This window comes from Ranitomeya imitator, chromosome 7, assembly GCF_032444005.1.
Source record: "Ranitomeya imitator isolate aRanImi1 chromosome 7, aRanImi1.pri, whole genome shotgun sequence".
In the NCBI taxonomy this organism is placed as follows: domain Eukaryota; kingdom Metazoa; phylum Chordata; class Amphibia; order Anura; family Dendrobatidae; genus Ranitomeya; species Ranitomeya imitator.
Genome location: NC_091288.1, coordinates 34,468,157 through 34,495,466, shown reverse-complemented (window position 1 = coordinate 34,495,466; position 27,310 = coordinate 34,468,157). Strand labels below are relative to the sequence as shown.

At 45.8% G+C, this 27,310-nt stretch overlaps 1 protein-coding gene across 1 annotated transcript; it reads right to left on the bottom strand.

Annotated features, from left to right (window-relative positions):
• Positions 1 to 238: 238 nt before the first annotated feature.
• On the bottom strand, positions 239 to 26,731 carry GCA (grancalcin). The gene is made up of 8 exons (XM_069733054.1): positions 26,574 to 26,731; positions 15,135 to 15,272; positions 11,921 to 11,990; positions 9,101 to 9,144; positions 7,569 to 7,716; positions 3,724 to 3,837; positions 3,060 to 3,118; positions 239 to 475 (listed from the first exon to the last, which is right to left on the bottom strand). The coding sequence occupies exons 1-8, from the start codon at positions 26,595 to 26,597 to the stop codon at positions 449 to 451; spliced, it is 624 nt and encodes a 207-aa protein (XP_069589155.1). The 5' UTR covers positions 26,598 to 26,731; the 3' UTR covers positions 239 to 448.
• Between the last annotated feature and the right edge of the window lie 579 nt (positions 26,732 to 27,310).

The window sequence follows — 27,310 nt, the reverse complement described above, 5'->3', positions numbered from 1 at the left end:
GTAGTAATTCATTACATTGTAATTTGTGCATCAGTCCATTAATACACGCTCAAGTTGGGAAGAAGAAAAAAATACATAAAAAAAAAAAAACACCTAGAAGGGAAATTGCTGTCTTTCTTCCACGTGATAACTACATTGGTTGCATATTATTACAAGCAGGCACTTTTTATGCTTAAAATAGAATATTGGCTTTTATGTACTCATCACTAGAAGAAAACCAGATCTTCAAAGGCTGACATTACATTTTTTTTTGTTTGTTTTATTATTATAGTGACCCCCTGCGTCCTAGTATACAAATACAAAATAAGTTAATGCATTAGGCTTCAGCACTTATATGTAGTTGGCTCGACTGGTAAAACAGAACTACTAAATTATACAACAGATACACTTGGTTCCTTCCTTGTAGAATTCACATGTTGGGTTTTGTGTTGACGTTCTTCATGGAAATTCAGATGGACATGGTGCACTGCACAAACTGCAAGAACAAAGGAAAGACGTCTTAGGAATCGAGAAGCTGGTCGTCAAGATCGGTCAATGGTAGTAAGTAAAGCAAGGCTGGGATTCACAACTTGGACCACGATGGCCAAACCGGCTGCGGGTCTCTTGACTCGAACTCGCCAGCATCAGGTCTGCTAATCAGGCCGATCAGGATATCACGGTCTGTGCTCAGATCCCGAAAGATGGATGTGTGAAACTGGCCTAAGGGTGAGGTTAGGCGGCAGGATTAATCCGACAGATATCGGAACGCAGTGCACGGACTGGCCGGCGGCTCTGCACAGAAATACATGAAGCTGTGAGGCTCGGCTTGGGAGAGCAGCCGGCCAGTCTGATCCTGGCCAGATTCATACGGCCGCCTGACTGCGTGACCCAAGGATGACTAATTAACCCCTTCGCGGTCAGGATAAAATGTTAAACTTTCTCTTTATTGGCAAAAAAAGTTAACAAAAAGAAGCAAAATTAACAAATTAATTAAAAAAATATATACACACGTGTGCTCTTATAGCAACTTGTCGAGTGCCTTCATGCAATATTGTGTAAAAAGTTTTTTTTTTTTTAATAATGCACAAGACTAAAAAAAGAACACGGACAAAGAATATCTGAGAATCAGTTGCTGCCAAACCTAAAATCAAGACATCTTTGACTGTCATGAATGTTTAAAGCATCACTGGGGTTTTTTTTTTATTATTATTTCAGCAATGCAGTGGTATCACTAATGCATGTGCCCTGCCCCTAATTAAAAAAAAAAAAAAAAAAAAAAAAAAGGCCGCCATCTTCTGCTCTTCTTGTGAGCGCAACTCCTGACTAACTGGAAGTCAGAGCAAACGATTCTTACAAGCTCTCAATGTAAGTCTATGGGAGTGCGATTCTGTCCTCAGATTTACACACTGGTAAGTCTATTACTAAGGGAAGGGAACTTACTCTAGCGACGCCGCTCCAGCACTGGGGAAAAAAAAAAACCTCTGGAGTGGCTGTAGTGATATAGCCATGTGCAGATTAAATGCGTTTTTGCTATGCTAAAAAAAAACAAAAAAAAAAAAAACACAACAACATGCATTTTATCCCTGCAGATTTTCCACATCTAATGCTATTTTAGGCTGTGTGCACACGTTGAGTTTTTTTTTTTTTTTGCTATAAAAACGCGGAAAAATAAAGCATCCATTAAGCATCCTAGTAATAGAATGCAATCCGCAATTTTTGAGCACGTTACGTTTTTTTATCACGAAAAGAAAACTCATTGTGGTAAATGCAGCATGTTCATTAATTTTGCGGATTTTTAGCTATTTAATGCATTGGGAAGCTCCGGAAAAAAAAAAAAAAAAAATGAATAATCCGCACAAAAAACACGCATGCGGATTTCCTGCAGAAAAAGTCTGCTTTTGTTCAGGAAATTTCTGAAAAGAACCCTGACGTGTGCACATAGCCTTAACGGGAAAATCCACAGATAAAACCGATCGTGCTTGCAAGAAAAATTGACGTGTTGCGAATTCCAAACAGGTCAGTTTCTATAACATACATCACTTTCACTCTACTAGAAATGTAAAATGCTGAATTTTTTTGCACATCAAAAGTATACAACATCGAAAACGCATTGTGGGAACTTCACCTAAAAAAGGAAAGAAAAAAAACCCACAGCTTATAAGGTTTGAGCACAGACTGCAATGCACGGACTGGTCGCAGGTCTCCAGAATTTCTGTTCAGTTTCCTCTAATTTGATGGGACTTCTTTACGAGTCCTAATAATTTTTCCATCCAAAAAGTTATTCTGATATTTATATATAAGGCAGATTTGGGTCACTAATAATTTCCCATACAGCAGAGGAATGGTTTGTCCTACTTGTGCAACCTTTGTCCATGTGTGCCATTACAGAAGGGATCCCTACCAGGGGAGAGGATCCCTACCAGGGGAGAGGATCCCTACCAGGGGAGAGGATCCCTACCAGGGGAGAGGATCCCTACCAGGGGAGAGGATCCCTACCAGGGGAGGGGATCCCTACCAGGGGAGGGGATCCCTACCAGGGGAGAGGATCCCTACCAGGGGAGAGGATCCCTACCAGGGGAGAGGATCCCTACCAGGGGAGAGGATCCCTACCAGGGGAGGGGATCCCTACCAGGGGAGGGGATCCCTACCAGGGGAGGGGATCCCTACCAGGGGAGGGGATCCCTACCAGGGGAGAGGATCCCTACCAGGGGAGAGGATCCCTACCAGGGGAGAGGATCCCTACCAGGGGAGAGGATCCCTACCAGGGGAGAGGATCCCTACCAGGGGAGAGGATCCCTACCAGGGGAGAGGATCCCTACCAGGGGAGAGGATCCCTACCAGGGGAGAGGATCCCTACCAGGGGAGAGGATCCCTACCAGGGGAGAGGATCCCTACCAGGGGAGAGGATCCCTACCAGGGGAGAGGATCCCTACCAGGGGAGAGGATCCCCCATCACTGAACCATTATTTCTTACTGAAGCAACACTTTTATAGATCTCAAGACGTTCATCTATATGATCTGCTGCATTACCAGGACACTGCTGGGTCTGAGTGATGGCGCCGCACTGTGCAGATACTTACATCGTCGTACATAAAGTTCACAATCCCTTGCTGCATGCTGTCTCTTCGCCGAAAGACCTCTGTGTGAACAAGGACAAAAGGTTATTGTTTTTTTTGCAGGAGTGGGCGTTACGTCCCTGAAACCAGCCGCTCCTACATTATCGCCTATGTATAGGGCCGTCTTTAAAAATCAATTTAGGGCCAATATTCAGTGTCGATTTGAGAACATTTGCATTCAGATCCAGATCACTGGCTGGCTTTTACACCACTGCTGAGATTAAAGACGTCTTGTGATAACATATGGCTGGGATATTAGCAGGGGTCTGACCTTTGGGACCCCACGGATTGTGAGAAAGAAGGAAATGCAGCGTTGGAGTAGGGTTGTGTCCCAAAAATAGGAGTCCCTGTGCTAACCCAATGTCTTCGGTGAACTCAAAAAATATGTTATAGTCCCCGCGGCTCCATGTCTCGGCTGTTACAGGGATTTCCTGTCTGTCTGTTAGGTAATCCCTGCATGTGTTGCGGCTGTCAGACAACCGCGAGACATGGAGCCGCGGGGAACTCAAACTTATTTCGACTCTCGCTAGTAGGGTCCCGAATTGGGTGCCAATACTAAGACATTGTACTTCTTGACCAGACGCCCCCGTTAATCTTTTACCAGTCATTCTTGGAACAAAGCAATCACCTGTTAAAGCTCGGAGCTTGACGCAGCACGCGACATAGTCATCAAAGAATATCCTGCCATTCCTACTGTAGCGCTTCACTATAGCATTCAGGGTTGGTGGGTTGAGTCTGTATCCTGAAAGAAAGTGACAGAAACACTTAACTCAAGGTCGGGGCTTATAGATTTCATAGGGGAGCTCCGAAGCATAAAGATATGTGGATCTTACGGTAATGAGAGGTGGTACACCACTAGGCATAAATGGGCCCCATCCACAGTTCTACTGAAAAGGACTACATTTCTGCACTGTATAAGCAGAATATGACGTAGTGTTTAAATTTGTTTTTTGTGTTAAATGTAATTTTTTTTTTAAGTTTACTGTTTTCTTTTCGTACTACAATCTACATTTAAAAAAAAAAAGTAAAACTTTGGAATCTTGCCATTTTCACAGTGGCCTCCTGAAGCTTTTCTTTCCGGATTAACTTATAATAATAATAATAATAATAATAATAATTTTATTTATATAGCGCCAACATATTCCGCAGCGCTTTACAAATTATAGAGGGGACTTGTACAGACAATAGACATTACAGCATAACAGAAATACAGTTCAGAACAGATACCAGGAGGAGTGAGGGCCCTGCTGCTCGCAAGCTTACAGACTATGGGGAAAAGGGGAGACACGAGAGGTGGATGGTAACAATTGCTTTAGTTATTCGGACCGGCTATAGTGTAAGGCTCAGGTGTTCATGTAAAGCTGCATGAACCAGTTACCTGCCTAAGTATGTAACAGTACAGACACAGAGGGCTAATACTGCATAAAGTGTATGAGAACATGATGCGAGGAACCTTTTTTTTTTTTTTTTTATTATAAATAGGCCACACAGGGATCGTTAGGTTAATGCATTGAGGCGGTAGGCCAGTCTGAACAAATGAGTTTTTAGGGCACGCTTAAAACTGTGGGGATTGGGGATTAATCTATTAACCTAGGTAGTGCATTCCAAAGAATCGGCGCAGCACGTGTAAAGTCTTGGAGACGGGAGTGGGAGGTTCTGATTATTGAGGATGCTAACCTGAGGTCATCAGCGGAGCGGAGGGCACGGGTAGGGTGGTAGACTGAGACCAGGGAGGAGATGTAGGGTGGTGCTGAGCCATGGAGTGCTTTGTGGATGAGGGTAGTAGTTTTGTACTGGATTCTGGAGTGGATGGGTAGCCAGTGTAATGACTGGCACAGGGTAGAGGCATCGGTGTAACGGTTGGTGAGGAATATGATCCTGGCTGCAGCATTCAGGACAGATTGGAGGGGGAGAGTTTTGCAAGAGGGAGACCGATTAGTAGAGAGTTACAATAGTCCAGACGAGAATGAATAAGTGAAACAGTAAGAGTTTTTGCAGAGTCGAAATTAAGAAAAGGGCGAATTCTAGAAATGTTTTTGAGATGCAGGTAAGAAGAGCGAGCCAATGATCGGATGTAGGGGGTGAATGAAAGGTCAGAATCAAGGATGACCCCAAGGCAGCGGGCATGTTGCTTTGGAGTAATGGTGGAACCGCACACGGAGATGGCAATGTCAGGCAAAGGTAGGTTAGTAGAGGGAGAAAACACGAGGAGTTCAGTTTTTGACAGGTTTAGTTTCAGATAGAGGGAGGACATGATGTTAGAGACAGCAGTAAGACAATCACTGGTGTTTTCTAAAAAGGTCGGTGTGATAACAGGAGAAGAAGTGTATAATTGGGTGTCGTCAGCATAGAGATGGTACTGGAAACCAAATCTACTGATTGATTGTCCAATAGGGGCAGTATACAAAGAGAAGAGGAGGGGGCCTAGGACTGATCCTTGAGGAACCCCAACAGTAAGGGGAAGGTGAGAGGAGGAGGAACCAGCAAAACATACAGTGAAGGATCGGTCAGAGAGATAGGAGGAGAACCAGGAGAGAACGGTGTCCTTGAGGCCGATGGAGCGGAGCATAGTGAGGAGGAGCTGATGATCCACAGTGTCGAATGCTGCGGAGAGATCCAAGAGAATTAGCATGGAGTAGTGACCATTAGATTTAGCTGTTAGTAGGTCATTAGAGACTTTAGTGAGGGCAGGTTCAGTAGAGTGTAAAGAGCAGAAGCCAGATTGAAGAGGGTCGAGAAGAGAGTTATCTGAGAGATAGCGGGTAAGACGGGAGTGGACCAGGGAGTGGACCAGTGAACTTCCTGTTCTTTACAAAAAAACGACTTTTCAGAAGTCTCATTACCATCAGAGACAGCATGAGTATTGCAGGTAAACACCTCTATGAGCAGCTGAGAACAGGATTCGACATGCACAATAGTTGGCTCCTTTCCCTTCACAATCACCTTTTGCACTCGCTCATTAGATGCTCTTCATGTTCAGTTTGTCCGATAGTGGGGACAGCGACATCACTGCTAATTGGGCATCAAGTGACATTCCACTGTTATCACAGCCCCGGGACTGCGAGTGCCAACCCCGCGGGAACAGTTGGCACGGGAGGTTAGTATAGGCTTTAGGTTATCGGGGCTGACCATTTAGTTTAAGAAGGGTTTGTCCTAGTAGTGGACAAGCCCTATTATGCATCAAAATGGGAGCGGAGTCAGATTATTGCTACTAATATATATGTGGCGCTCCTGGATCTTTTAAATACATATCATGATATGGGGGGGGGGGGGGGGAAGTAGTGGAATGATTTATGATGGCACATGCCCTTTCACATAAGGTTAGAAGCCTGAACTGCACATCTAAGAAAAACTTTGTGTCACAGCACATTTTAATCTGTCTGATACTCCGTAATGCAGCCTCACTTGAGCCTGTAACATTAAAGGCTATGAGCACACGTATAATGGTCCACTGCGGATTTTTCCGCAGCGGATTTGATAAATCTGCAGGGCAAAAAACGCTGCATTTTTGCTGCAGATTTATCGCGGATTTCACTGCGGTTTTACGACTGCGGTTTTCTATAGGAGCAGGTGTAAAACCACTGCGGAATCCGCAGAAAGTGACATGCTCCGGAATATAAACCGCTGCGTTTCCGCGTGTTTTTTTCCGCAGCATGTGCACAGCTTTTTTTTTTTTCCCCCATAGGTTTACATTGTAATGTAAACTCATGGGAAACTGCTGCGGATCCGCAGCGTTTTCCGCATCGTGTGCACATACCCTAAAGCGATTATCCAGGACCATTTTATTTATTTCAATAAGAACTAAGAGGGAGGTAGTTACCGCTCCTGCCGGTAATTCTGCTGATTTATGTCAGCAGAGCAGCTCTTCCTCTTCTGGGCTGCTCTGTTGACACAACGTGACTGCTGAGGTCACACCCTGTCAGCAGAGTAGGAGAGAAGCAGGTGCTCTGTTGACACAACGTGACTGCTGAGGTCACACTGTCAACAGCTTCTCTGTCGACGCAAAATCACAAAAGCCGCAGAATCGTCGGCAGGAGCAGCTGACCGCTCTGATCCGGCAGAGTGGCGCAGGACACAACAGGTAGGTAGTTAGCAACTACATGCCTGTAACTTCTTAAGCCCATAAGAGTTAGGTGTTATCCTGGATATTGAGTTTTAGCGTTGAAGATATTCCTGTTTTTCAAGCATTTTCTGCATACCAATGAGCCCTTCTGGTTGTTTCTTTTAGAATCTGATTCAACACAAAAAACAATTGGACATCTCTGAATAATATGACTCCGTTCCCATGTCAGCACTGAAGTACGACAAGTATCGCCGTGGTAGAAACCCGAAAACTAACACTTGGATTCCTGCTGCAGACAATCTGCAGCTCCTCTGCACAGGGCGCAGCACCGTCGCACTTATTTTGGGGCCAACGCCTCCGCTTTTTGTGTGCAGAATATGGAGGACCATGCTCAGGTCCGTGTCACTTACCCATAGCCAGAACGGCCTGGTTCATCTCATGAGGCTCCACGCTGCCACTTCGGTCACGATCAACCGCACAGAAGGTTTGTTTCCAGGCGTTCAATGCAACCCACAGCTCTTTGAATTCATTGAATCCCATTTTGCAAGTATGGTCGACCTGATTAGCATTTTGTAAAGGAGTTTCATCAAGATAACTCAAAATTTCCAACATACCTCCAGTAGAAAAGGAACAGGCACAGATCTGAAGCCTTTCCCCTCCAGAGCTCAGATTAGTCCATCCTTTTATTTCCCTAATAGTAAGTTGCAGTCGTTATCTGCCATGTTACAGATACAGGAGACCTCCAGCCCGGACACCTCCTGTAGAAGGGGTTTTCTTCATGACATACACTTTCCTACAAACTCTGAAAAGCATAGTTATGCCATGCTACTGTATATACCTTAAAGGACGCCATTATATGTATGCCGTAGACATGGGGAAATATTGGACGTAGTTGCCAAAATCTTTTCCAATACATATGCCACCATGTGAAAAGAGCTTCCTGATGGCTCACATTACAAGGATTATTGCTACCCTTGTCTGTATTAAAAAAAATTAAAGAAATAAAAAAATATATATATATATATATCATACATACATACTGCTGCACACTGGAAATGCTGCTGTAATCACAGGACTATAAAATATGAACACACCTCTTATACAGTAATGTTGTGTTTACATTATCTATTCACCAGCTCCGGGCATTAGCAAGGAAGAAGGAAAGTGCTGCAGAAATGGAAAGGGAATCTGTCACCGGGTAGTTGGTGTTCCATCCAAGGGCAGCTTGTAGGGAACGTGAGCTCGATTCCAGCAATGGACTCACTTTAGTTTTGACAAAATCTGTTTTGTCTGCAGTTCTCTGAATGCTGAGCCCTGTATAACCCCGCCCACAACACTGAGTGTACACAGAAAGCAGCCAATCAGTGGTGGGGGCGGGGTTGGACTACAAGGTCAAATCTTCTAGTGATAATCTCCTGTTGAGAAAACTGATTTAATTAAAAAAAAAAAAAAAAGGCATTGAAATTTAAAAAAATGATTTTTTTTTTATTATTTTTTTTTACACACCTGCATTACTTTAGGTTTAGCTAAAGCTATTTAGGAAAGAAAAATATAAAAATAAAATAAAGCCACCTAAAGCTTTTGTGGATTCGTCTTGTGCTTCACCCCAACGTACCAGGCATGGATTATGGATTTTTTTTATTTTATTTTTCTTTGCCACGGGGCCTGATGGTCCTCAAAATAGTCACTCACAGGCCTCTTGGCTAAGAAAATTTAAACATTTTGCATTTTCAAAAGTTTTTTTTCTTTTATTACTTAATGTAAAAGCTTAGTAAAGGAATGTGCAATTAGATATTTGTGGCAGCACATGGGAAATTCTCAGAGGAGTCCTTATCCTGTACTTCCATCATCTATCAATACCAACCGCTGAATGCAAAGAACTTTCATGTGTCACTGTTAACTTTGTGTAATATTTTGCTTTTTTCCCCCACCCAAAGGATACGTCCAACATGGAAATCATAATCCGACACGTTTCTAGGCTGAAGGCTGAAAGAAAATGAAAAAAAAAAAAAACATTATAACTTTTTATTCCATTTAAAATGGGGTCCATCAGCACAAAACGAGAGTCCTACCAAAACAACAATATTCGCACTTGAGCTACATTTCAATGGATATAATTTCTGGATCTTGTACAATTAAAGGGGGATTATCTTCATTCGGAAAATGTGTCCCACCCCTGCAAACCAAGCAATACTGTCCTGATCATCATGTGCTGTAACTTGCCATCCACCCTTTTCAGATATGGGGCAGTTCTTCCTCAGTTTTCTGACAGCACTATATGTGCTGGAACATGCCATCCACATTTTCAACAGCTCCACCCATGTTCTGAACCCTCTACGTAGCGTTTAATGGGCATTTCGTGGTTGAAAAAAATTAATAAAAGCAGTTGAGCCAATAACGAGAGAAGTGCAGTAATCACATCGATCTCTACTACAGTTGTAGCTGTCAGGAGGTGCCGGGACGGGTTACAGGTCGGAGTCATTCATTGCCAGCACCTCGGGCACAGAGCCAGCACACGGCTCACGCCTCCATCCTAGGGAGATAAGCTCCGGCACGTTCTAGCGTTACATTAATGGTTAACTATGATGCAAGTCGCGGGCAGCAAAACACACGGGGACGGAATATACAGCAACACGTCCAACTAATTAGAGCCTGCCATGTCCACCGTACAGACGACCGGCAACATTAAACGATCGCTGCGTCTTTGCGGATCGGCGGTACTTTATAGTCTCCTTACACAGGCAGATCGCTCAGTGAGCACCTGCTGCCACTGTTCTCGGCAGCACACATCCAGTATACGCAGAATGATGTGCTGCCGAGAGCGTTTTTTTTTTTTGGTGCAGCACAAAAGATCATTTCACCGCACAAATGAGCATTTTGCTCGTTCATCGGGTGATAGGCGGCCTTTATCAACTGCACCTATATTGTGTGACCATGGCTCCGATTCATACACTGCGTCTTCCCCCATGTCTACTGTGCGCTAATGATTGCAGAAAATGAAGCATCAAGATCTGTTCTGGGACCATCGTCTATACCGCCTTCTTCCTGTTTTTTTTTTTTTTTTTTTCTCTGGTGATAGCTTGCGTTCCACCAGCGCGTCTCACCGAATACTTCCGTCACATGGGGATGTACTGTGACGCACTTCCGGTTGCGATCAACGCTTGGGAGATTATCTTTTGTCATTTGGGAGCGCCGCTGCGCTCCATCTGCGTCTCAGTGACGTTCTCTTTGGGCGCCCTGTCTCGGACACTCAATTTCCGGCGCCTGCACTATTTAAATAGATTCATCACGTATCCGGTTTAGGACGCCTTTCTCACCGGACACTTTTACATATGTGCAGCGCACGGTTCCAGACTTAATCACCGGTAAGGATTATTATTGACCTTCACTGGGCATTCCTTTTACCCGTAATTCTGGATGGTGTAATTCTAAACCAGCACGCAGTGTTTACTGCACTTTGATCGCAGATCTAGTGGGCTCCATATCCATATGCTCTTTTTTTGGATTTTCTATAGGTCCTCTCCCACTCCTAGGGATTCACAGGAGAGTACACATATTCTATATACGTTTGGCATTTTTTCTGGTAAGATCAAGCCTCCAGTTTCCTTTTTCACCCTTTTCCTCCTTTTCCCGTTTTGTTCTTTTTTATTTTTATTTTTACCTACGGTTTCAGGAATTGTGGGAGACATTAGCTCTAGACATTATGTATGATATTACATTTAAATCCATTCTGTTTAAACCTATAATCTGAGTCCCTAAGATTACTGAATTTTTTTTCATTATGTCATAAAGGACTAATTTGCAGTCTATCACTTATTGCTCGTCACACTAGATGGATGTCTTATTATTGATATAAGGAAGAATATTTTATATGGTCCTACCTCCTTATTTATATTGTTTCTGTGTATCTTTCCTGTATATATATATATATATTTTGTTCCTTATGAGTGTATATTGTTGTCCTTTGGACTTTGTATTACTATGTGGTTCTTATTTTTCTTTATTTTCTTTTATGTACTCCAGTCTGACGAAGGTCAAGGTTTTGACCGAAACGTTACACAGTAATATTCTGGATTTCATATGTTCAATAAAGAAGTTCTTTTTCAAGCATGTACATGTTGAGTGCCGTTACATTTTTTACAAGTTGATATGAATAGGAGCCGATCTGAGCGCGGTGGTTTTCCGCTTCATACATTATTTACATCAGGCGATTGGTATAGGTGCTCTGTTTTGCCCCCGTAGATCTCATATTGAAGACTTATCCAAAAAGGATAGCTTATTAATATCGGTGTTGTCCAATTACAACTGGTGGTTTTCCACAATAGTAACAGGCAGAGTGCATCCTGGGAAGTTATTGAAAGGAAGTTCCAGCACATATAGTGCTGACAGAAACTGATTTAACTATCCCACATGTGAAAAGAGTGGATAACAAGTTACAGAACAGGATAGGTGACAGTTCCTGGACTTATTACTTGGTTTGGTGGGACCACCATGCTTTTTTGCAGGTTTTGTATGCTTTAGGTTAAGTTTTCTTAAGCGTATTCTGAAGAGAAATAGTGGCATGTCTAAAGCCTCCTCCATACAGAACGCCTGACAGCAGTGACCCACGTAGAGCTCCATGGCCCATCGGCACAGGACGCAGTGGGCTACCTCCATATTGGCCAGAGCTCGGAGGGGAAACGTCTGCCCAATTTTACCCACAGGACATTCTATGGGAGATATAAATTCCGTACGGACGCGGTACCGCGTGCACCTGACTTACGTGTATAGGTCCCGTGGATTCCAGCCTGTGTTAAGCATCTCTGTAGTTCTTCAGCATCTATTTCACCATCCTGCAAAACAGCAAATGTGTCACACACACACACAGGGGTAAGTGCCCGATTATCCCCACTGTCTTACATACGACCCAGTATTCGAACTTTGTGCAAAAGGGTTGTAGGAGATTATTTAACTGCTCCCACATAGACTGTAAATGGTTGGGTGGTCCGGCTCCTACTCTGCAGGGACTTTCTAAAATATCATTACATAAGAGCGCAGCAACACGCATTCCTGCAGCTGCGGTAGCGAGGATCCAGCTGTCCTGGCAGGATGTATTTCCCCTGTAACTGGGGCTAATATACCAACCACAGTTACAGGGGAAATAAAATGTAAATATTTTTTTTCATCTAAAGACCCTCTTCAAAAGGTCTTATGTGGAGCACAACGGGCAAATAGCAAGTTAAAAAAAAAAAAAAAAAAACCATTTAGTGGGCCTTTGTAGCATTTAAAAATAAGTAATGCAAACATCACTTGAATGGCAGAAAGAAAAAAAAAAAAAAAATACATTGCAGTCACGTAGTATACAGCACAGAGCCACGTAGTATATTGCAGAGCCACGTAGTATATTGCACAGAGCCACGTAGTATATTGCACAGAACAGAGCTACGTAGTATAGAGACTTAAAAAAAATAAATAAACATATACTCACCTATAGCCCGTTGAAGTCCTGCTATACTCACCATCCGCCGCCTTTCCCGCTCCTCACCACGCTCCTGGGACCGCTCCATTGCAAGCGGCAGCATCCGGTCCCAGGGCTGGTGTGAGCAGGACCTATGATGACGTCGCGGTCACATGACAGTGTCGTCATGGCAGGTACTTGTCGCACAGCAGCCCTGGGACGGGACCGGAAGCTGCCGCTTGCAATGGAGCGATCCCAGGAGCGAGAAAGGCGGCGGACGATGAGTATAGCAGGTTTTTTGTTTGTTTTTTTTATTATTTTTAACATGACCTATTTTTACTATTGATGCTGCATAGGCAGTATCAATAGTAAATAGTTGGGGACACACAGGGTTAATAGCAGCGGTAACGGAGTGCGTTACACCACGGCACGTTACCGCTGCCATTAACCCTGTATAAGCGGTGGGGATTACGGAGCGGGCGCCGGGCAGTGAGTGCAGGGGAGTAGAGGAGGGACTAATCGGACTGTGCCCGTCGCTGATTGGTCGCGGCAGCCATGACAGGCAGCTGCCGAGACCAATCAGCGAACAAATAACTGTGACAGAAGGACAGACAGATGGAAGTACCCTTTAGACAAAAAAAAAAAAAAAATATATATATATAAATAAATTATATATATTGGTCGTGGCCGGCCGATCAGCGACGCGGGATTTCCGTTAGACAAACAGACGGAAGTCGACCTTAGACAATTAGATATGGGCGGGCTTTAAACATCGCTTCACTTTTTACTATTGATGCTGCCTGAGCATCGCGAGGAACATCGCTAAAGGCCTGGGCTGGATCCGGGGGGCCGCCGGAAGGGGAGTTTAAATACAAGTATTTTTTTTTTTTTAACAAAAATATGGTGCCCACAGTGCTATATGCTGCGTGGCCTGTGCTACTCTTTCACCCAGGGCCCTCAAAAACCCAGAGCTTGCCCTGGCTTCATTGATTGGTCAGGCCGGCTGAATCCTGTGTATTCATTGCATTATTCTGAAATCTTCATAAATGAACTGCATACATATTCTAGAATACGGGATGCGTTAAAATCGGGCCACCATCTAATTATATCTATTTTTATTTTCAACTTACATGCATGTAAACGGGATAGAAAAAAAAAAAAAAAAAATTGCGAATGATTAAAAATGCTGCACCGTTTGCCTTCTATAATGTCAGTGATGCGCTATATCTGGCTGCACAATGAGTTAACTGAGTATTAGTCAGCGAGCCCGCTATGACAAATCAGATAAAAGTTAAACATATGGTCAATTTCTCTCGGAGTTCTGTTCTGAGTGATTTATGACGTTTTAATAAAACTCAATTGCAAAGTTAATTTTTTTTTGTGCAGCGACTCTGCTACAGGCTGCATCATTTCCATGTGTGCCGGAGTCTGCAGTGAAGGCTCCAACAATGGCGAGAATGGACATATTTGTAAAAGACAAAGAACGGCAGCCCGGGCAGTGCAACAATTTCCTCATGTAGGAAGTGACAATCATGTCAGACTGATCCTTTACCAGAAGAGGAATTTCTACTGCAAAAAAAGAAGAAGCGCAGCAGATCGAAAAGCTTTATGTTACAAAGTCAGGTCGGCTGCAGAAGGCACAAAAAAAAAAAAAAAGCCCAAAGTTTTTACAATGAGCGCACAGGAAAAAAAAAAAATCTAGAGCAAGAGAAATAAAGAACTGACGGCAGCAGCCGAGTCAGACGGCAAACCCTGAAGACACCGCCAAAACAAGGAGGAAAAATGCCGCCACATCCAGGCACATACTAAAGGTTAAAAAGGACTAAATAGGAAAAAAAAGGGTATATTTCTATAACCTACAATAATTTTTTTTTTTTTTTTGCTACATTAACCCTTTCATGACTTGATTTTTATTTTTTTGCTCATTCATTTGATCCTCCCCCTCATCAAAAGGGCAAATGCTTTCTCCACGGGCCTAGTTATAAGACGGCCTTTTTATTTTGAAGAATGAGAATTTTCAATTACACCATTCACTTTGCCACGAAAGGTACTGAAGAGGTTAAAAAAAAAAATTTAAATAGGGATGGGGGGGGGGGGGGATTTTTTATTTTTTTTACTTATTTGCCTTGCATGGTTGTCTGACTGTTTTTTTTCGATGCCGTTTTGGGGTACATAATTCAGTATTGCAGCATATAGTAAAACTCAAAAGAGCACTGTGAAGGAAACAACCGAGGCTTTCGATGCCGGAAAGTTCACATTAGGCATTGAAAGCCTCGGTTGTTGCCTTCACAGTGCTCTTTTGAGAGGACAGTGGCATTTAAATGGTTAAACTGCAGTGATTGGAGCAAGCCCAGTTTGCCGCTTCTAAGAGGACACAGCATAGCACAGGCAAAACCAGTTTCACATGGCGCGCCGTACACCTGCACCCGACATAACCCTCATCTGAGGAAGGGGTTAAAGGGAACCTGTCAGTAGGACAATGGTGAACTCTGTGGTGCAGGCACTGCTGCAGGGAACGCAGGTGGTGTATGGACCTTACCTGGCCGGCCACTGCTGTGAAGTAGCCCCACATTGGATCGCCTGCAGCGTACTGAGGTTGTCCATAGAAGCCGCCATGTACATTGGGTGCCATGGTCTGCCCCATCATTGCCATCTGTGGATTCATGTTTCCGTACGGCTACAGAGAGGGAGAAAAGGAAAAAAAAAAAAAAGTCAATAAGTACACCAACTGATAATCATCTACGTATCAGCAGCTCAGCAATACACTTTTATAGCAGGGAATCCCTCCCGATAACCTTTGCACCCAAACCTTCATGCCACTATCTCACTAACAGGAAAACTGCAATCACCGGCATCCATTATATACTTATGGCGATGTCTTCACCTGTGTCTTATCTGGTTCTGGGAAAGCTGGATGACATTAATACTGCTGCCAGAAGTTCCTGGGGGTAAACGTCACTTTGGAATGTAAAATCTGCTTCCTTATGGAGACCTGGAGGAGGCGGCCATACTGTTATCAAGGTTTACAATTCAGGAGCGTCAGCCATAGCGGCCACCATAGTGGTCATCTCCCAGTGATCCCGGATACAGCTTAATAGTTGAAGGACAAAGAAAACTCAATAATGCCACCTATTGGAGACCGCCATCGTGTATGTCAGCGTCTGACCCTGCGTAGACGATGCCTGAAAAAGTGCTGCAAAAAAAGCGATTACAGTGCACAGACCCCAAAAAGGACAGCCTTCAGTGTCCTTGTATACAAGCCCGATGTCACATTTCGGATGTTCACAGTGAAGAGTATGAATTGTGCGAACAGACCGCCGGTCTCCTAACCAGAACTTCCCAGCCTCCTATAGGTCTTTGAGTCCGTGCTGTTCACATCATGTAACCAGCTGCCGCTCCAGACATCATGGTGCATACTCGGAACATTATTACACAAGAGCCTGTGGCCGTCTTCCCTCGGAGGAGAGATGGTCTCCATGGAATTGCTGTGCAATAGGCAGAGAGTTCAAAAGCCCAATCATCTGCTAACTAGCGATGAGTGAAAGGGCTCGCATAAGGTGTTATCTGAGCATGCTCTGGTGCTAACAGTGTCTTCGGTGTGCTCGAAAAATATGTCCAAGTCCCCACGGCTGCATATCTTGTGGCTGTGCGACAGGCCATCCCTGCATGTGTTACGACTGTCGAACAGCCGCGGGGACTCGAACATATTTTGCGAGCATGCCGAAGACACTCGGTTAGCACTAGTGATGAGCGAGTATACTCGTTGCTCGGGTTTTCCCGAGCACGCTCGGTTGATCTCCGAGTATTTGTTGTTGCTCGGAGATATAGTTTACATCGCCTCAGCAGCATGATTTACGACTGCTGGACAAGCTGAATACATGTGGGAATTCCCAAACAGGCATTCCTCACAATGTATTCAGCGAATCTGGAAGCCGTAAATCATGCAACTGAGGCCATGACAACTATATCTCCGAGCAATAACAGATACTCGGAGGTCACCCGAGCAATGAGTATACTCGCTCATCACCAGTTAGCACCCGAGCATGCTCAGATAACACCTTATCCCAGCACTTTCACTCATCACTAGTGCCAACTCTACCTCCAATATTAAAGGACAACCCTCAGCAAGACCACAAGTCGCAGTTCCTGAAGACACCCATGAGCAGCCAGAGAAATTAGCTCAGAACCCGTCTGTGGCAGAAATTCTGCAGCGGTCAAAATAAACATTAAATTACACTGATATTGCTGCTTTTTTTGGAAATGCTGTCGATTTGGAGCTCATGTCACCCTTTGCATAGCATAAAGTTACGGTAAGTTCTTGGTTAATAATGCCAGCGTGATATTTTGTCTGCACCGCTGATCAATTCTCCGAAAGCGAGATCCCAAAAAAAAAAAAAAAATATATAACCACATCCAGAAAAGTCAGACGGAAAATTCTGCTGCGGATCCGGCCGGCGAGAACAAACTGTAGTTCTCCTCACGAACCAATAACCGATCGTCCCACGGCGGAGCGCTCCCCTGTCCCGATAACATGTGCCTAAGGGCTTGTTTCCATTTGCGAGGAACACGTCCGTGTCTCGCATGTGGAAACGAAGCTCTGGTGCCGGCACTCCGGAGCGGAGCGTGCGGCTCAATGTGTTGCTATGCGGCCACACGCTCCGGAGTGCCGGCACCAGAGCTTTGTTTCCACATGTGAGACACGGACGTGTTTCTCGCAAATAGAAACAAGCCCTATTACTGATACCAGCGGAGTCTGCCGCTTATTACATGTGTTGTGGTTTCCTGGAGGTCAATAATAGTTTTCCCTTGAAAGAATCAAGTGAACAAACTGATGACAGAGTGTGGGGGAGGGGAGAGCAGAAGCGGGGAGACCGAGAATAGCTCCGCCATCAGGAGCAGGTGCCGCTACACGAGGGGGAGGCCGCCTATCCTCTAGCTGGATAGCAGGCAGCGGCTTCTCATGCCGCAGGCTTGTACTGTTATAGTAGGCCTCATTCACGTGTCCAGTATCTGCAAGCCAAAGTCAGCAGCGGAACAATCAGAGGAAAAGTCTAATAGAAACAAATATGTCACCACTTCTGTATTTATCACCCACTCCTGGATTTGTATTACAAATACTGAGGTAAAATACTGACCAAATACTGAGAGTGTGTGAACGAGGCCTCACACTGTCCAAAAAAAAAAAAAGGAATCACACATCACCACACACCGGAGTAGTAAGACTACGTTCACACATTGCGGAAACATGTCCGCAAAGGTTTTGCTCATAATACTTCATTTACTAAGCGTTGAATAGATTGAAACCTGCAAAGAAAATCCACACAAGAATGTGCTGCAAATCCACACCACCATTTTCATTTTCTTGCAGATCCCCCCCCTACAAGTCAATGGGATTTTGAAAATCCCATGTACTCGTTCCGGACTGTCAATTACTGCAGATCAGCAGTGAAAACACCACAAATTGATCCATAGTGTGTCAGCTTGGCCTAAATGTGCCCGCTGTGTTTTGGTTTGTATTTTCAGTAGTGTCACCTGAGCATGCTTGTGTGCTAACCGAGTGTCCTCAGTGTGCTCGAATAATATGTTCGAGTCCCCACGCCTGCATGTCTCGCGGCTGTTAGGTTATCCCAACATGTGGTGCGGCTGTCAAACAGCTACAAGGACTCGAACATATTTTTCAAGCATGCCAAAAACACCCGTTAGCAGCCGAGCATGCTCAGATAACACTTTATCAGAGCACGTTCCCTCATCACTAGGTGTCACCACATCTCTGTCCAGTTCCCAAAATCTCATGCATGCACCACACAGGCGGAGGAGCAGAGTTGGCAAACATACTACACATCTGGCCAGCACACTTAGGCCATGTTCACACGTTCAGTATTTTACATCAGTGTTTGTAGGCGGAAACCAGGAGAGGAACAATCAGAGGAAAAGTATAATAGAAACATATGCACCACTTCTGGATTTATCACCCACTCCTGGTTTTGGCTTACAAATACTGATGTGAAATACTGAACATGTGAACGTGGCCTTACAGACTATTTTTTTTTCTGTTTTCTTTAAAGTGATAAAAGCAGAATTTCTTAACATTAGTACAATGGATCTGGACCAAAGAGCGATCAATAGATTTGGGGCAAACTAACCATACTGTGAACAGCATTGCTAGCTGCGCAGATCTGCAGTTTTATCAGGTCCTTGTGCAGATGCAGGGAAAGAGGCCTCCTAGGTCCTAAAAGATGTTGGGGAACCGAAGGATGGAGTAGTTCGATTTTTTAATCACGAATCCTTTAGGATTAAGGGGAGAATAAAAAATAAAAAGATCATGTACAGAGCGCTCATGTGTATGGGGCATTCAGGAGAGATAGTCTGCGGAATGAACGCTCAGCACAATATTCATGTGTACGGCCAGCTATACACCGGTGCCCCTTGTATTCCACACATCCCTTAGGCTGTGTGCACACGATGCAGATTTGGTGCAGAATTTTCTGCATAAAATGTGCATCTCCTGGCAGAATCCGCAGGTGCGTTTATGCGTTTTTTGTGCACATTTTACCAATGGATTTCTATTATGGAGGGGTGCAGAAACGCTGCAGAACTGCACAAAAGTAGTGACATGCACTTCTTTGAAATCTGCAGCGTTTCTGCGCAGATTTTTCTGCACAGCTTTTTTTTTTTCACATTGATTTACATTGTACTGTAAATCACAGTGCAGTTCTGCAGCGTTTCTGCTGCAGAAAAATCTGCTGCAGTTCTGCACTAAATCTGCATCGTGTGCACATACCCTTAGCATAATGCAAAGCCGAATTAAGGTCTGTTCTAGCATTCAGCCTGCAAATTCAAGAAGAAAACTAAGTGCCCAATATACTTGACAGCAGCAAGTAAATTAAAATCCACAAAAAATATAAATAAACTTCTCTAAATAAGTATAGAGACTAGATTTAAAGGCATCGATACACGGGACTCCGTTCCACGGCCGGACTGGCCATCTGGAAATTCTAGCAAATGCCAAAAGGGCCTATCCAACCGTGATCTGCATTGTGTGCTACACTGCTAACCGTATTGGTGTCCTCAGGAAACGGATATTACCATTATAGGGTCACTGTATGGTGGTAATATCAGTCTAAGTACAGTGGTTTGGGTGAAAGGGGTTCTCCAGGATTGAAGTCTGCAGTCACGCCTCGTGCAGTATTATTATTATATGGCAATAATATTGGTACTCAGAAATATTAGTCTTGTATCTTGATTTCCCCCAGGTTATATTAGTACAGACATCTCCAGCTGGGGTTCTGGGCCACCATGAGCCTGTGAGCTTTCAAGTGCCAGGGCTGAATTCCAGTCCCAGTCCATTCCTGCTCCGTTCCATCCGCCAGGTCGATCATCTCAGGCCACTGGATGGGAGGTTCTTGCCTTACGGGATTCCAGGAACTGCTATTGATTTGTCAGGTTGTCGCAATGTTATCATTGTGGTGTGCCAGACCGATGTCTCGTCAATCCAGGAAATCAGATGCCACCCCAGAGAGGACCAGAAAGCAAGACATTTGAGAGCCTGGTCGATGGACTGCAGTCTCGTGAGTCTTGCCACCTATCTTTAATGGTGGCTGCTCAATTACCATCCAAGTCCACTGGCAAATCTGCCCACAGGAACCTAATGTATATAGTTGGCTTTACATAGTCTCCCGCTACGGATGATTTCAGATGTCATCCAGGGCGGGCACGTTCCCCTTTACGAGTGGCCACATTCAGGTCACGCCATCATGTGGGGATTAGAAAATGGCAAAAAAAATATCGAACTTTTCAGAAGCCTCAGCTGCAGAACATCAAGTTTGTGGTTGCCAGAATGCGGTGGGAGAACCTGATCAGACAGAAAATATCTTGTAACGTCATGGTTTCATGAATCAAACCAATTACAAGCTTCTGCATTTCTCTGTGAATTAGAGAAACCCCAGAGGAACAGGAGTCGCCTAATGGCTCTGAGATGTGTTCGGATCTGACCAAAGTGATCGGAGCAATTAAAGCTTTTATATAAATGTATCTGTAGTACTCGCCGCGTCTACTGGAAGCTGCATCACTTCATGGGATGATGGGAAGTGACGATACATATTAGAAGACGTGTCCCACTAGTTTTATCCATCTTATGGCAAATCTCAGGGGCCTGTAAAATATCGCATGGCAGCTCTAAGAATATTAATTGCAAGATCGCGGACCTAAAATCCGCCGGCATTCGAATAGTCACCTTATCCCAGGAAGAGGTCCCATAAAAAAATCCCACCAAAAACGGATAACCTTCTTTATACCTAGCGTAGGGCTGGGCGAACACAGATAGCTGCTGGCCAAACAATGCTTTGGCCGACGGCCATCTCAGCCGACACTCCTATACTTAGAGTTGGTTTGGCCAAGAGCTCTGATGTCCTCTGTGAAATCTGCCAACAAACCGGCCGTTGACTCATCTTCAGAATGCGATCGGCAGTTCGAAATCAGTCATGGACAATAACAATCCCTGAAAACTATCAATCGGCTTGCATCTTCATACAGTCGATCAAACCTATCAATTTCAGCGGCTTCAGCCAAGATTAATCCAAAGGTTATGAAGGCCCAAGGATATGACAAAGGGACCTATCCAATACTAGGATACTGACCACCCAACCGTAATAATAGGTTATCACTATAAGATAATTAGGGGTCCGATACCCAATACAATTGGCTGTGATCAGCTCTGCCAGTGGCCAGACGCAAGCAATGTAAAGAGACCACCACAGCTCCATAAGGGTACGTTCACATTTGCGGTTTGCGCCGCAGCGTCGCCGCCGCAACAAAACGCATGCGTCGTGCGGCCCTATCTTTAACATTGGCGCCGCATGGGGCCGCATGTGCATGCGTTGTGTTGCGTTTTACGCCGCATGCGGCGTTAGGGCGCACCTGTCTGGGCGCGGCAAACGCAACATGTTGCATTTTTCGGGCGGCGCCGACCTTTTAAAAAACGCATGCGTCGTGTCGACCCTATCTTTAATATTGGCGCCGCATGTGCATGCGTTTTGCTGCGTTTTTGTTTGCGTTGTGCGTTGCGGCGACGACGCTGCGGCGCACAACGCAAATGTGAACTTAGACTTACACTGGTTATCGAGACGCACCGATTGGTAGGAAGAGGGAATTTTTTTTTTTTTTTTTATTGCCGATGGGGGAACAGCGTTACCCAGATTACAAAGCGGCTTGGCAGATCGGATGTCTGACTACTGATACATGCATTTGCTACGAAGCTGCACGGCGGTCAAGCATGCGCGGTGCCACTCCATTTCAATGGGGATAGAAATTCCCCTTTCTGTCGACCGTGGATAAGTGAGATATTTCACTGAACAATCCCTTTAAGTATCTGGTTTACAAATTACCACTGCTCTAGTCTATGGTTGTGGCAAGGGTTGCACTTTGCGGCACTCAAGTAGCGAGTAACGGTGGTTACATTACACCTAAAAAAGAAAATGGGCAAGGGGTTCGAAACGGTCAATAAGGGAAAAAAAAAAAAACAATACAAGGATTCTGCTGCTCATGCGTCACTTCTGTAGATGTCGAGTGTATCTCCACATAGCGGCACTGTGCGGAAGGAGATGCCCTTTCCAATATTTGTGAAATTTGGAGCTTGGGTTGGGCTACTCAGTCCAACTGCTGAATCACTACACCCACTGCTAAATTATTACATCCATCACTCTGTTTTTTTTTTTGTTTTTTGTTTTTTTTAGAGCGTCCATAAACGACAGATAACGGATATCCCCCCCGATCACATTTAGCAGAGTTGTATACCATAGTGTGGTGATACCAGCTAAAGACACTTTCTATAGTGACTTTTTAGTTACACATTTAACATACTTCTATTATTTTTTTTTTTTATATCCAACACAAGTCTATGGAAAAAAAAAAAAAAAAAAAAAAAAAAAAGAACTCGTGCAATGATTACATTACTACATTTCACAATTTCCCCATTTACTGTAAGTCAACATTTTACTCGCTATGTGTGAAGGCCCCGACGGCATATTTCCCTATTAGGCTACTTTCACACTAGCGTTAACTGCAATCCGTCACAATGCGTCGTTTTGCAGAAAAAACGCATCCTGCAAAAGTGCTTGCAGGATGCTTTTTTTCCCCATAGACTTGTATTGACGACGCATTGCCACACGTCGCATCCGTCGTGCGACGGATGCGTTGTGCTTTGGCAGACCGTCAGGAGCAAAAAACGCTACATGTAACGTTTTTTGCTCCTGATGGACCGCTTTTTCCGACTGCGCATGCGCGGCCGGAACTCAGCCCGCTCCTCACAATGGGGCAGCGGATGCGCCGGAGAAATGCATCTGCTGCCTCCGTTGTGCAGTGCATTAGACGCTAGGGTCGGAATCTCTGCCCGACGCACTGCGACGGGGAGATTCCGACGCTAGTGTGAAAGTAGCCTTAAAGGGGTTGCCCGACAGTAATGTAATGTTTTGGCGATGACGCGTTCTTATAAAACACCTAACCGCTGCTGCCAATTACAGTCTGCAGCGGTGCTGCTACTTCGACACCAGAGCTGGCACAGAGATGAACCTCGGGGGCAGGTTAAAAACAAGCTCTGGCACCGGCACTCCAGAGCGGAGCGTGCGGCCGCACACAGCAATACATGGAGCTGCACGCTCCGCTCCGGAGTGCCGGTGCCAGAGCTTGGTTTTAACCTGCGAGACTTGGCCGTATCTCGCTGTAGTGTGACTCCGGCCTAAAGGAAAGCCTTCACCGCGAGCCGTCCCAGTAACGTAAAGCTCCTCTTCCCATCATGGGGACGTGTATAGGCAGCTCCTGGCGGGAGGAGACCAACAAGGAACGATGACCATCTACAACAGAGTAATGGCACAGCGGGCACCGCATCCATCAAACACGTGGGCACCTCTGGCCCATTTCCATGGAGTCACCAGAGGCTGAGCATTAGGTGGCACATATCCCAGGATGGCGGACACGTAAAACAGATTCTTGTCGTGGACTCTGAAGCCGTCACAGAGATTGGCATTTGTCAGAAGAACTATGGCTGGAACTTGATGAAGACCTGTCGCTGGGTCAAAGAAATGGACATTATCTACTCTTATTTTATTCCCACTGCTCCTCACAGTATTTTGTTGTTGTGTTTTAATTTTTTGCAGAGCCGCCATACAGTTTCTATAGAAATTGGCTCTTTGGTTTAGCGGCAATGTTTTACGGCCTTTATCAATGTGGGCTTGGCTCACTGGTTCCTCTGGGGCGGGTCTTTAGGCTGCTCTGCTTTATCAACTGGAGTCACATGACACTTGTAAAGACCATAAAAATTTGCACTAAATAAAGGCCCCCATATATCTGGACCCATATGGCAGAAAAAAAAAAAAAAAAAATCAGGGGAATGATGAGAATAAAATAAGAGTCAAGACTGGCCACTTAACCAGATCCGAGATCCTCCTGGACTGATCACTTGCCATAAATACGTCACTATTTCCACGTGGTGTAAACGCTGCTATTCTCCACAATTGGACAGTTTTCTTTTGTTCCTAGGCCTCCCTGTTCTAGATATGACCCTCTCTTACCTGTATAGTTACTATATTTTAGCCAAGTGGGTGTGGTTCTCCGCTCTTCTCTGTGGTAGTTTTTGTGAGTCACACCCCCTTGGATAATAACTAGATTTCCATGTGAGGCTGTGTGGTCCATATCTCAGAAACAGAGAAGTTCAGGAATTCATGTGATCAGTGGCATTTACACAAGGTAAAATATATGACATTATGGCAAATGGCATGTCCTCTTTAAAGGGGCGTTTCAGCGGTTTACAGTAGTAAATAGATGGAAACCACAAGGGTTTTCTACAGCATGATTTTTGGCCACACAGGCAGGACCCAAGCACAACCGCCAGATGTGAGGACACCATTACGGGGAGGCCAAAGAGCATACACTCTCCTGCTCAATGAACCTCCATGGGGGAGGGGTGGTGTAGAAACAGCCGTGTGAGCCCATAGATGAGGGATGAATTCTGAGGGCTGGTGTATCCCTTTAAAAGGATCCTTCCATCTTGGACATTTACAGAATGTCCATCACTATTTTCAGGATGCCCATGGAAGTGAATGGATGGAGGCTTCTCTTCATATAGATGAAGGTTGTGACAGCGAGACCTTTACCTGGGGGGTGCTAGATGCACATATGGGGGGGCTGCTAGATGCACATATGGGGGGCTGCTAGATGCACATATGGGGGGGCTGCTAGATGCACATATGGGGGGGGGCTAGATGCACATATGGGGGGGGGCTAGATGCACATATGGGGGGGGCTAGATGCACATATGGGGGGCGCTAGATGCACATATTGGGGGGCGCTAGATGCACATATTGGGGGGCGCTAGATGCACATATTGGGGGGCGCTAGATGCACATATGGGGGGGCGCTAGATGCACATATGGGGGGGCGCTAGATGCACATATGGGGGGGCGCTAGATGCACATATGGGGGGGCGCTAGATGCACATATAGGGGGGCGCTAGATGCACATATAGGGGGGTGCTACATGCACATATAGGGGGGTGCTACATGCACATATAGGGGGGTGCTACATGCACATATTGGGGGGTGCTAGATGCACATATGGGGGGGTGCTAGATGCACATATGGGGGGGTGCTAGATGCACATATGGGGGGGTGCTAGATGCACATATGGGGGGGTGCTAGATGCACATATGGGGGGGTGCTAGATGCACATATGGGGGGGTGCTAGATGCACATATGGGGGGGTGCTAGATGCACATATGGGGGGGTGCTAGATGCACATATGGGGGGGTGCTAGATGCACATATGGGGGGGTGCTAGATGCACATATGGGGGGGTGCTAGATGCACATATGGGGGGGTGCTAGATGCACATATAGGGGGGTGCTAGATGCACATATGGGGGGGTGCTAGATGCACATATAGGGGGGAGCTAGATACACATATGGGGGGGTGCTAGATGCACATATGGGGGGGTGCTAGATGCACATATGGGGGGGTGCTAGATGCACATATGGGGGGGTGCTAGATGCACATATGGGGGGGTGCTAGATGCACATATGGGGGGGTGCTAGATGCACATATGGGGGGGTGCTAGATGCACATATGGGGGGGTGCTAGATGCACATATGGGGGGGTGCTAGATGCACATATGGGGGGGTGCTAGATGCACATATGGGGGGGTGCTAGATGCACATATGGGGGGGTGCTAGATGCACATATGGGGGGGTGCTAGATGCACATATAGGGGGGTGCTAGATGCACATATGGGGGGGTGCTAGATGCACATATAGGGGGGAACTAGATACACATATGGGGGGGTGCTAGATGCACATATGGGGGTGCTAGATGCACATATTGGGGGGTGCTAGATGCACATATGGGGGGGTGCTAGATGCACATATGGGGGGGTGCTAGATGCACATATGGGGGGGTGCTAGATGCACATATGGGGGGTGCTAGATGCACATATGGGGGGGTGCTAGATGCACATATGGGGGGGTGCTAGATGCACATATGGGGGGGTGCTAGATGCACATATGGGGGGGTGCTAGATGCACATATGGGGGGGTGCTAGATGCACATATGGGGGGGTGCTAGATGCACATATAGGGGGGAACTAGATACACATATGGGGGGTGCTAGATGCACATATAGGGGGGAACTAGATACACATATGGGGGGGTGCTAGATGCACATATAGGGGGGAACTAGATACACATATAGGGGGGTGCTACATGCACATATAGGGGGGTACTACATGCACATATAGGGGAGTGCTAGATGCACATATAAGGGGGCGCCATTTATCATGCTGGTGACTGTACAGCCAAATATTTAAACGAAGCCCCCACGAATGCTGACTACAATGCGCCCTCTGGGGGCGCACAGCGCCGGTCACACCACGCCCGGACCTGGCTGCCATGTGGGCGCACGAGTCTCCCCCTCACGTCCCCGCGGGCCGTCACTCACTCCTCCGTATCCGGGATACGCCATCGTCAGCTCGCGGCCGCCGTCCGTTATGTGCCGTGTGTGGAGAGTCGCTGCTCCGCCGCCCGCACCTAGCTCCAATCTGCGAACTGCAAGGAATGTAACACAGCGGACGCTCTGTCAAAGCGGCGCTCTGATTGGTCAACCTCCTCCCCTGGGTGTGGCTGCGCCTTCTTCCATTGGCTAACCTCCTCCCCTAAGGTGTAGACTCGCTTCCCCCTCCCACCGCTGACGTCATTTCTCCCCGCTCTCGCTCCCTCTGCGCCCCTCCCTCTTCCTTCTTTGCTCTCAAGCATCTTCTCTACCAGCGTAAACTGGTCCTGGAGAGCTGCTGCACTGCTATTGGCCGGCAGCGGACCACGTGACGCCTGTGCCCGCGCAAACTCCCCTCCGAGCGTCGTGTTACCAGCGCAGCTGTTTACGTCGGGGGGAAGGGACGGAACATACAAAGTGAACGCAGCGCAGGGTTATCATGCGTCACTCGTGCTTCACTTCACTTTATAGTTCAAGAATAAAAACTATGTAAAATGCTAGAAGACACATTCGTGTAGTGCGGCTTCTGTCACTGAGGCGACGTTATGTCACCGAGGGAAACGCGCCCATCACCCAAAGATATTACAAAGATCCAGTGGGAGATGGCGCAGGGTGGCTCGCTGTAAATTCTGTGCTGGGGTACGGCGCTGTCTACGGGGGCTCGCGTGTCATAGATCCCTGCTGAT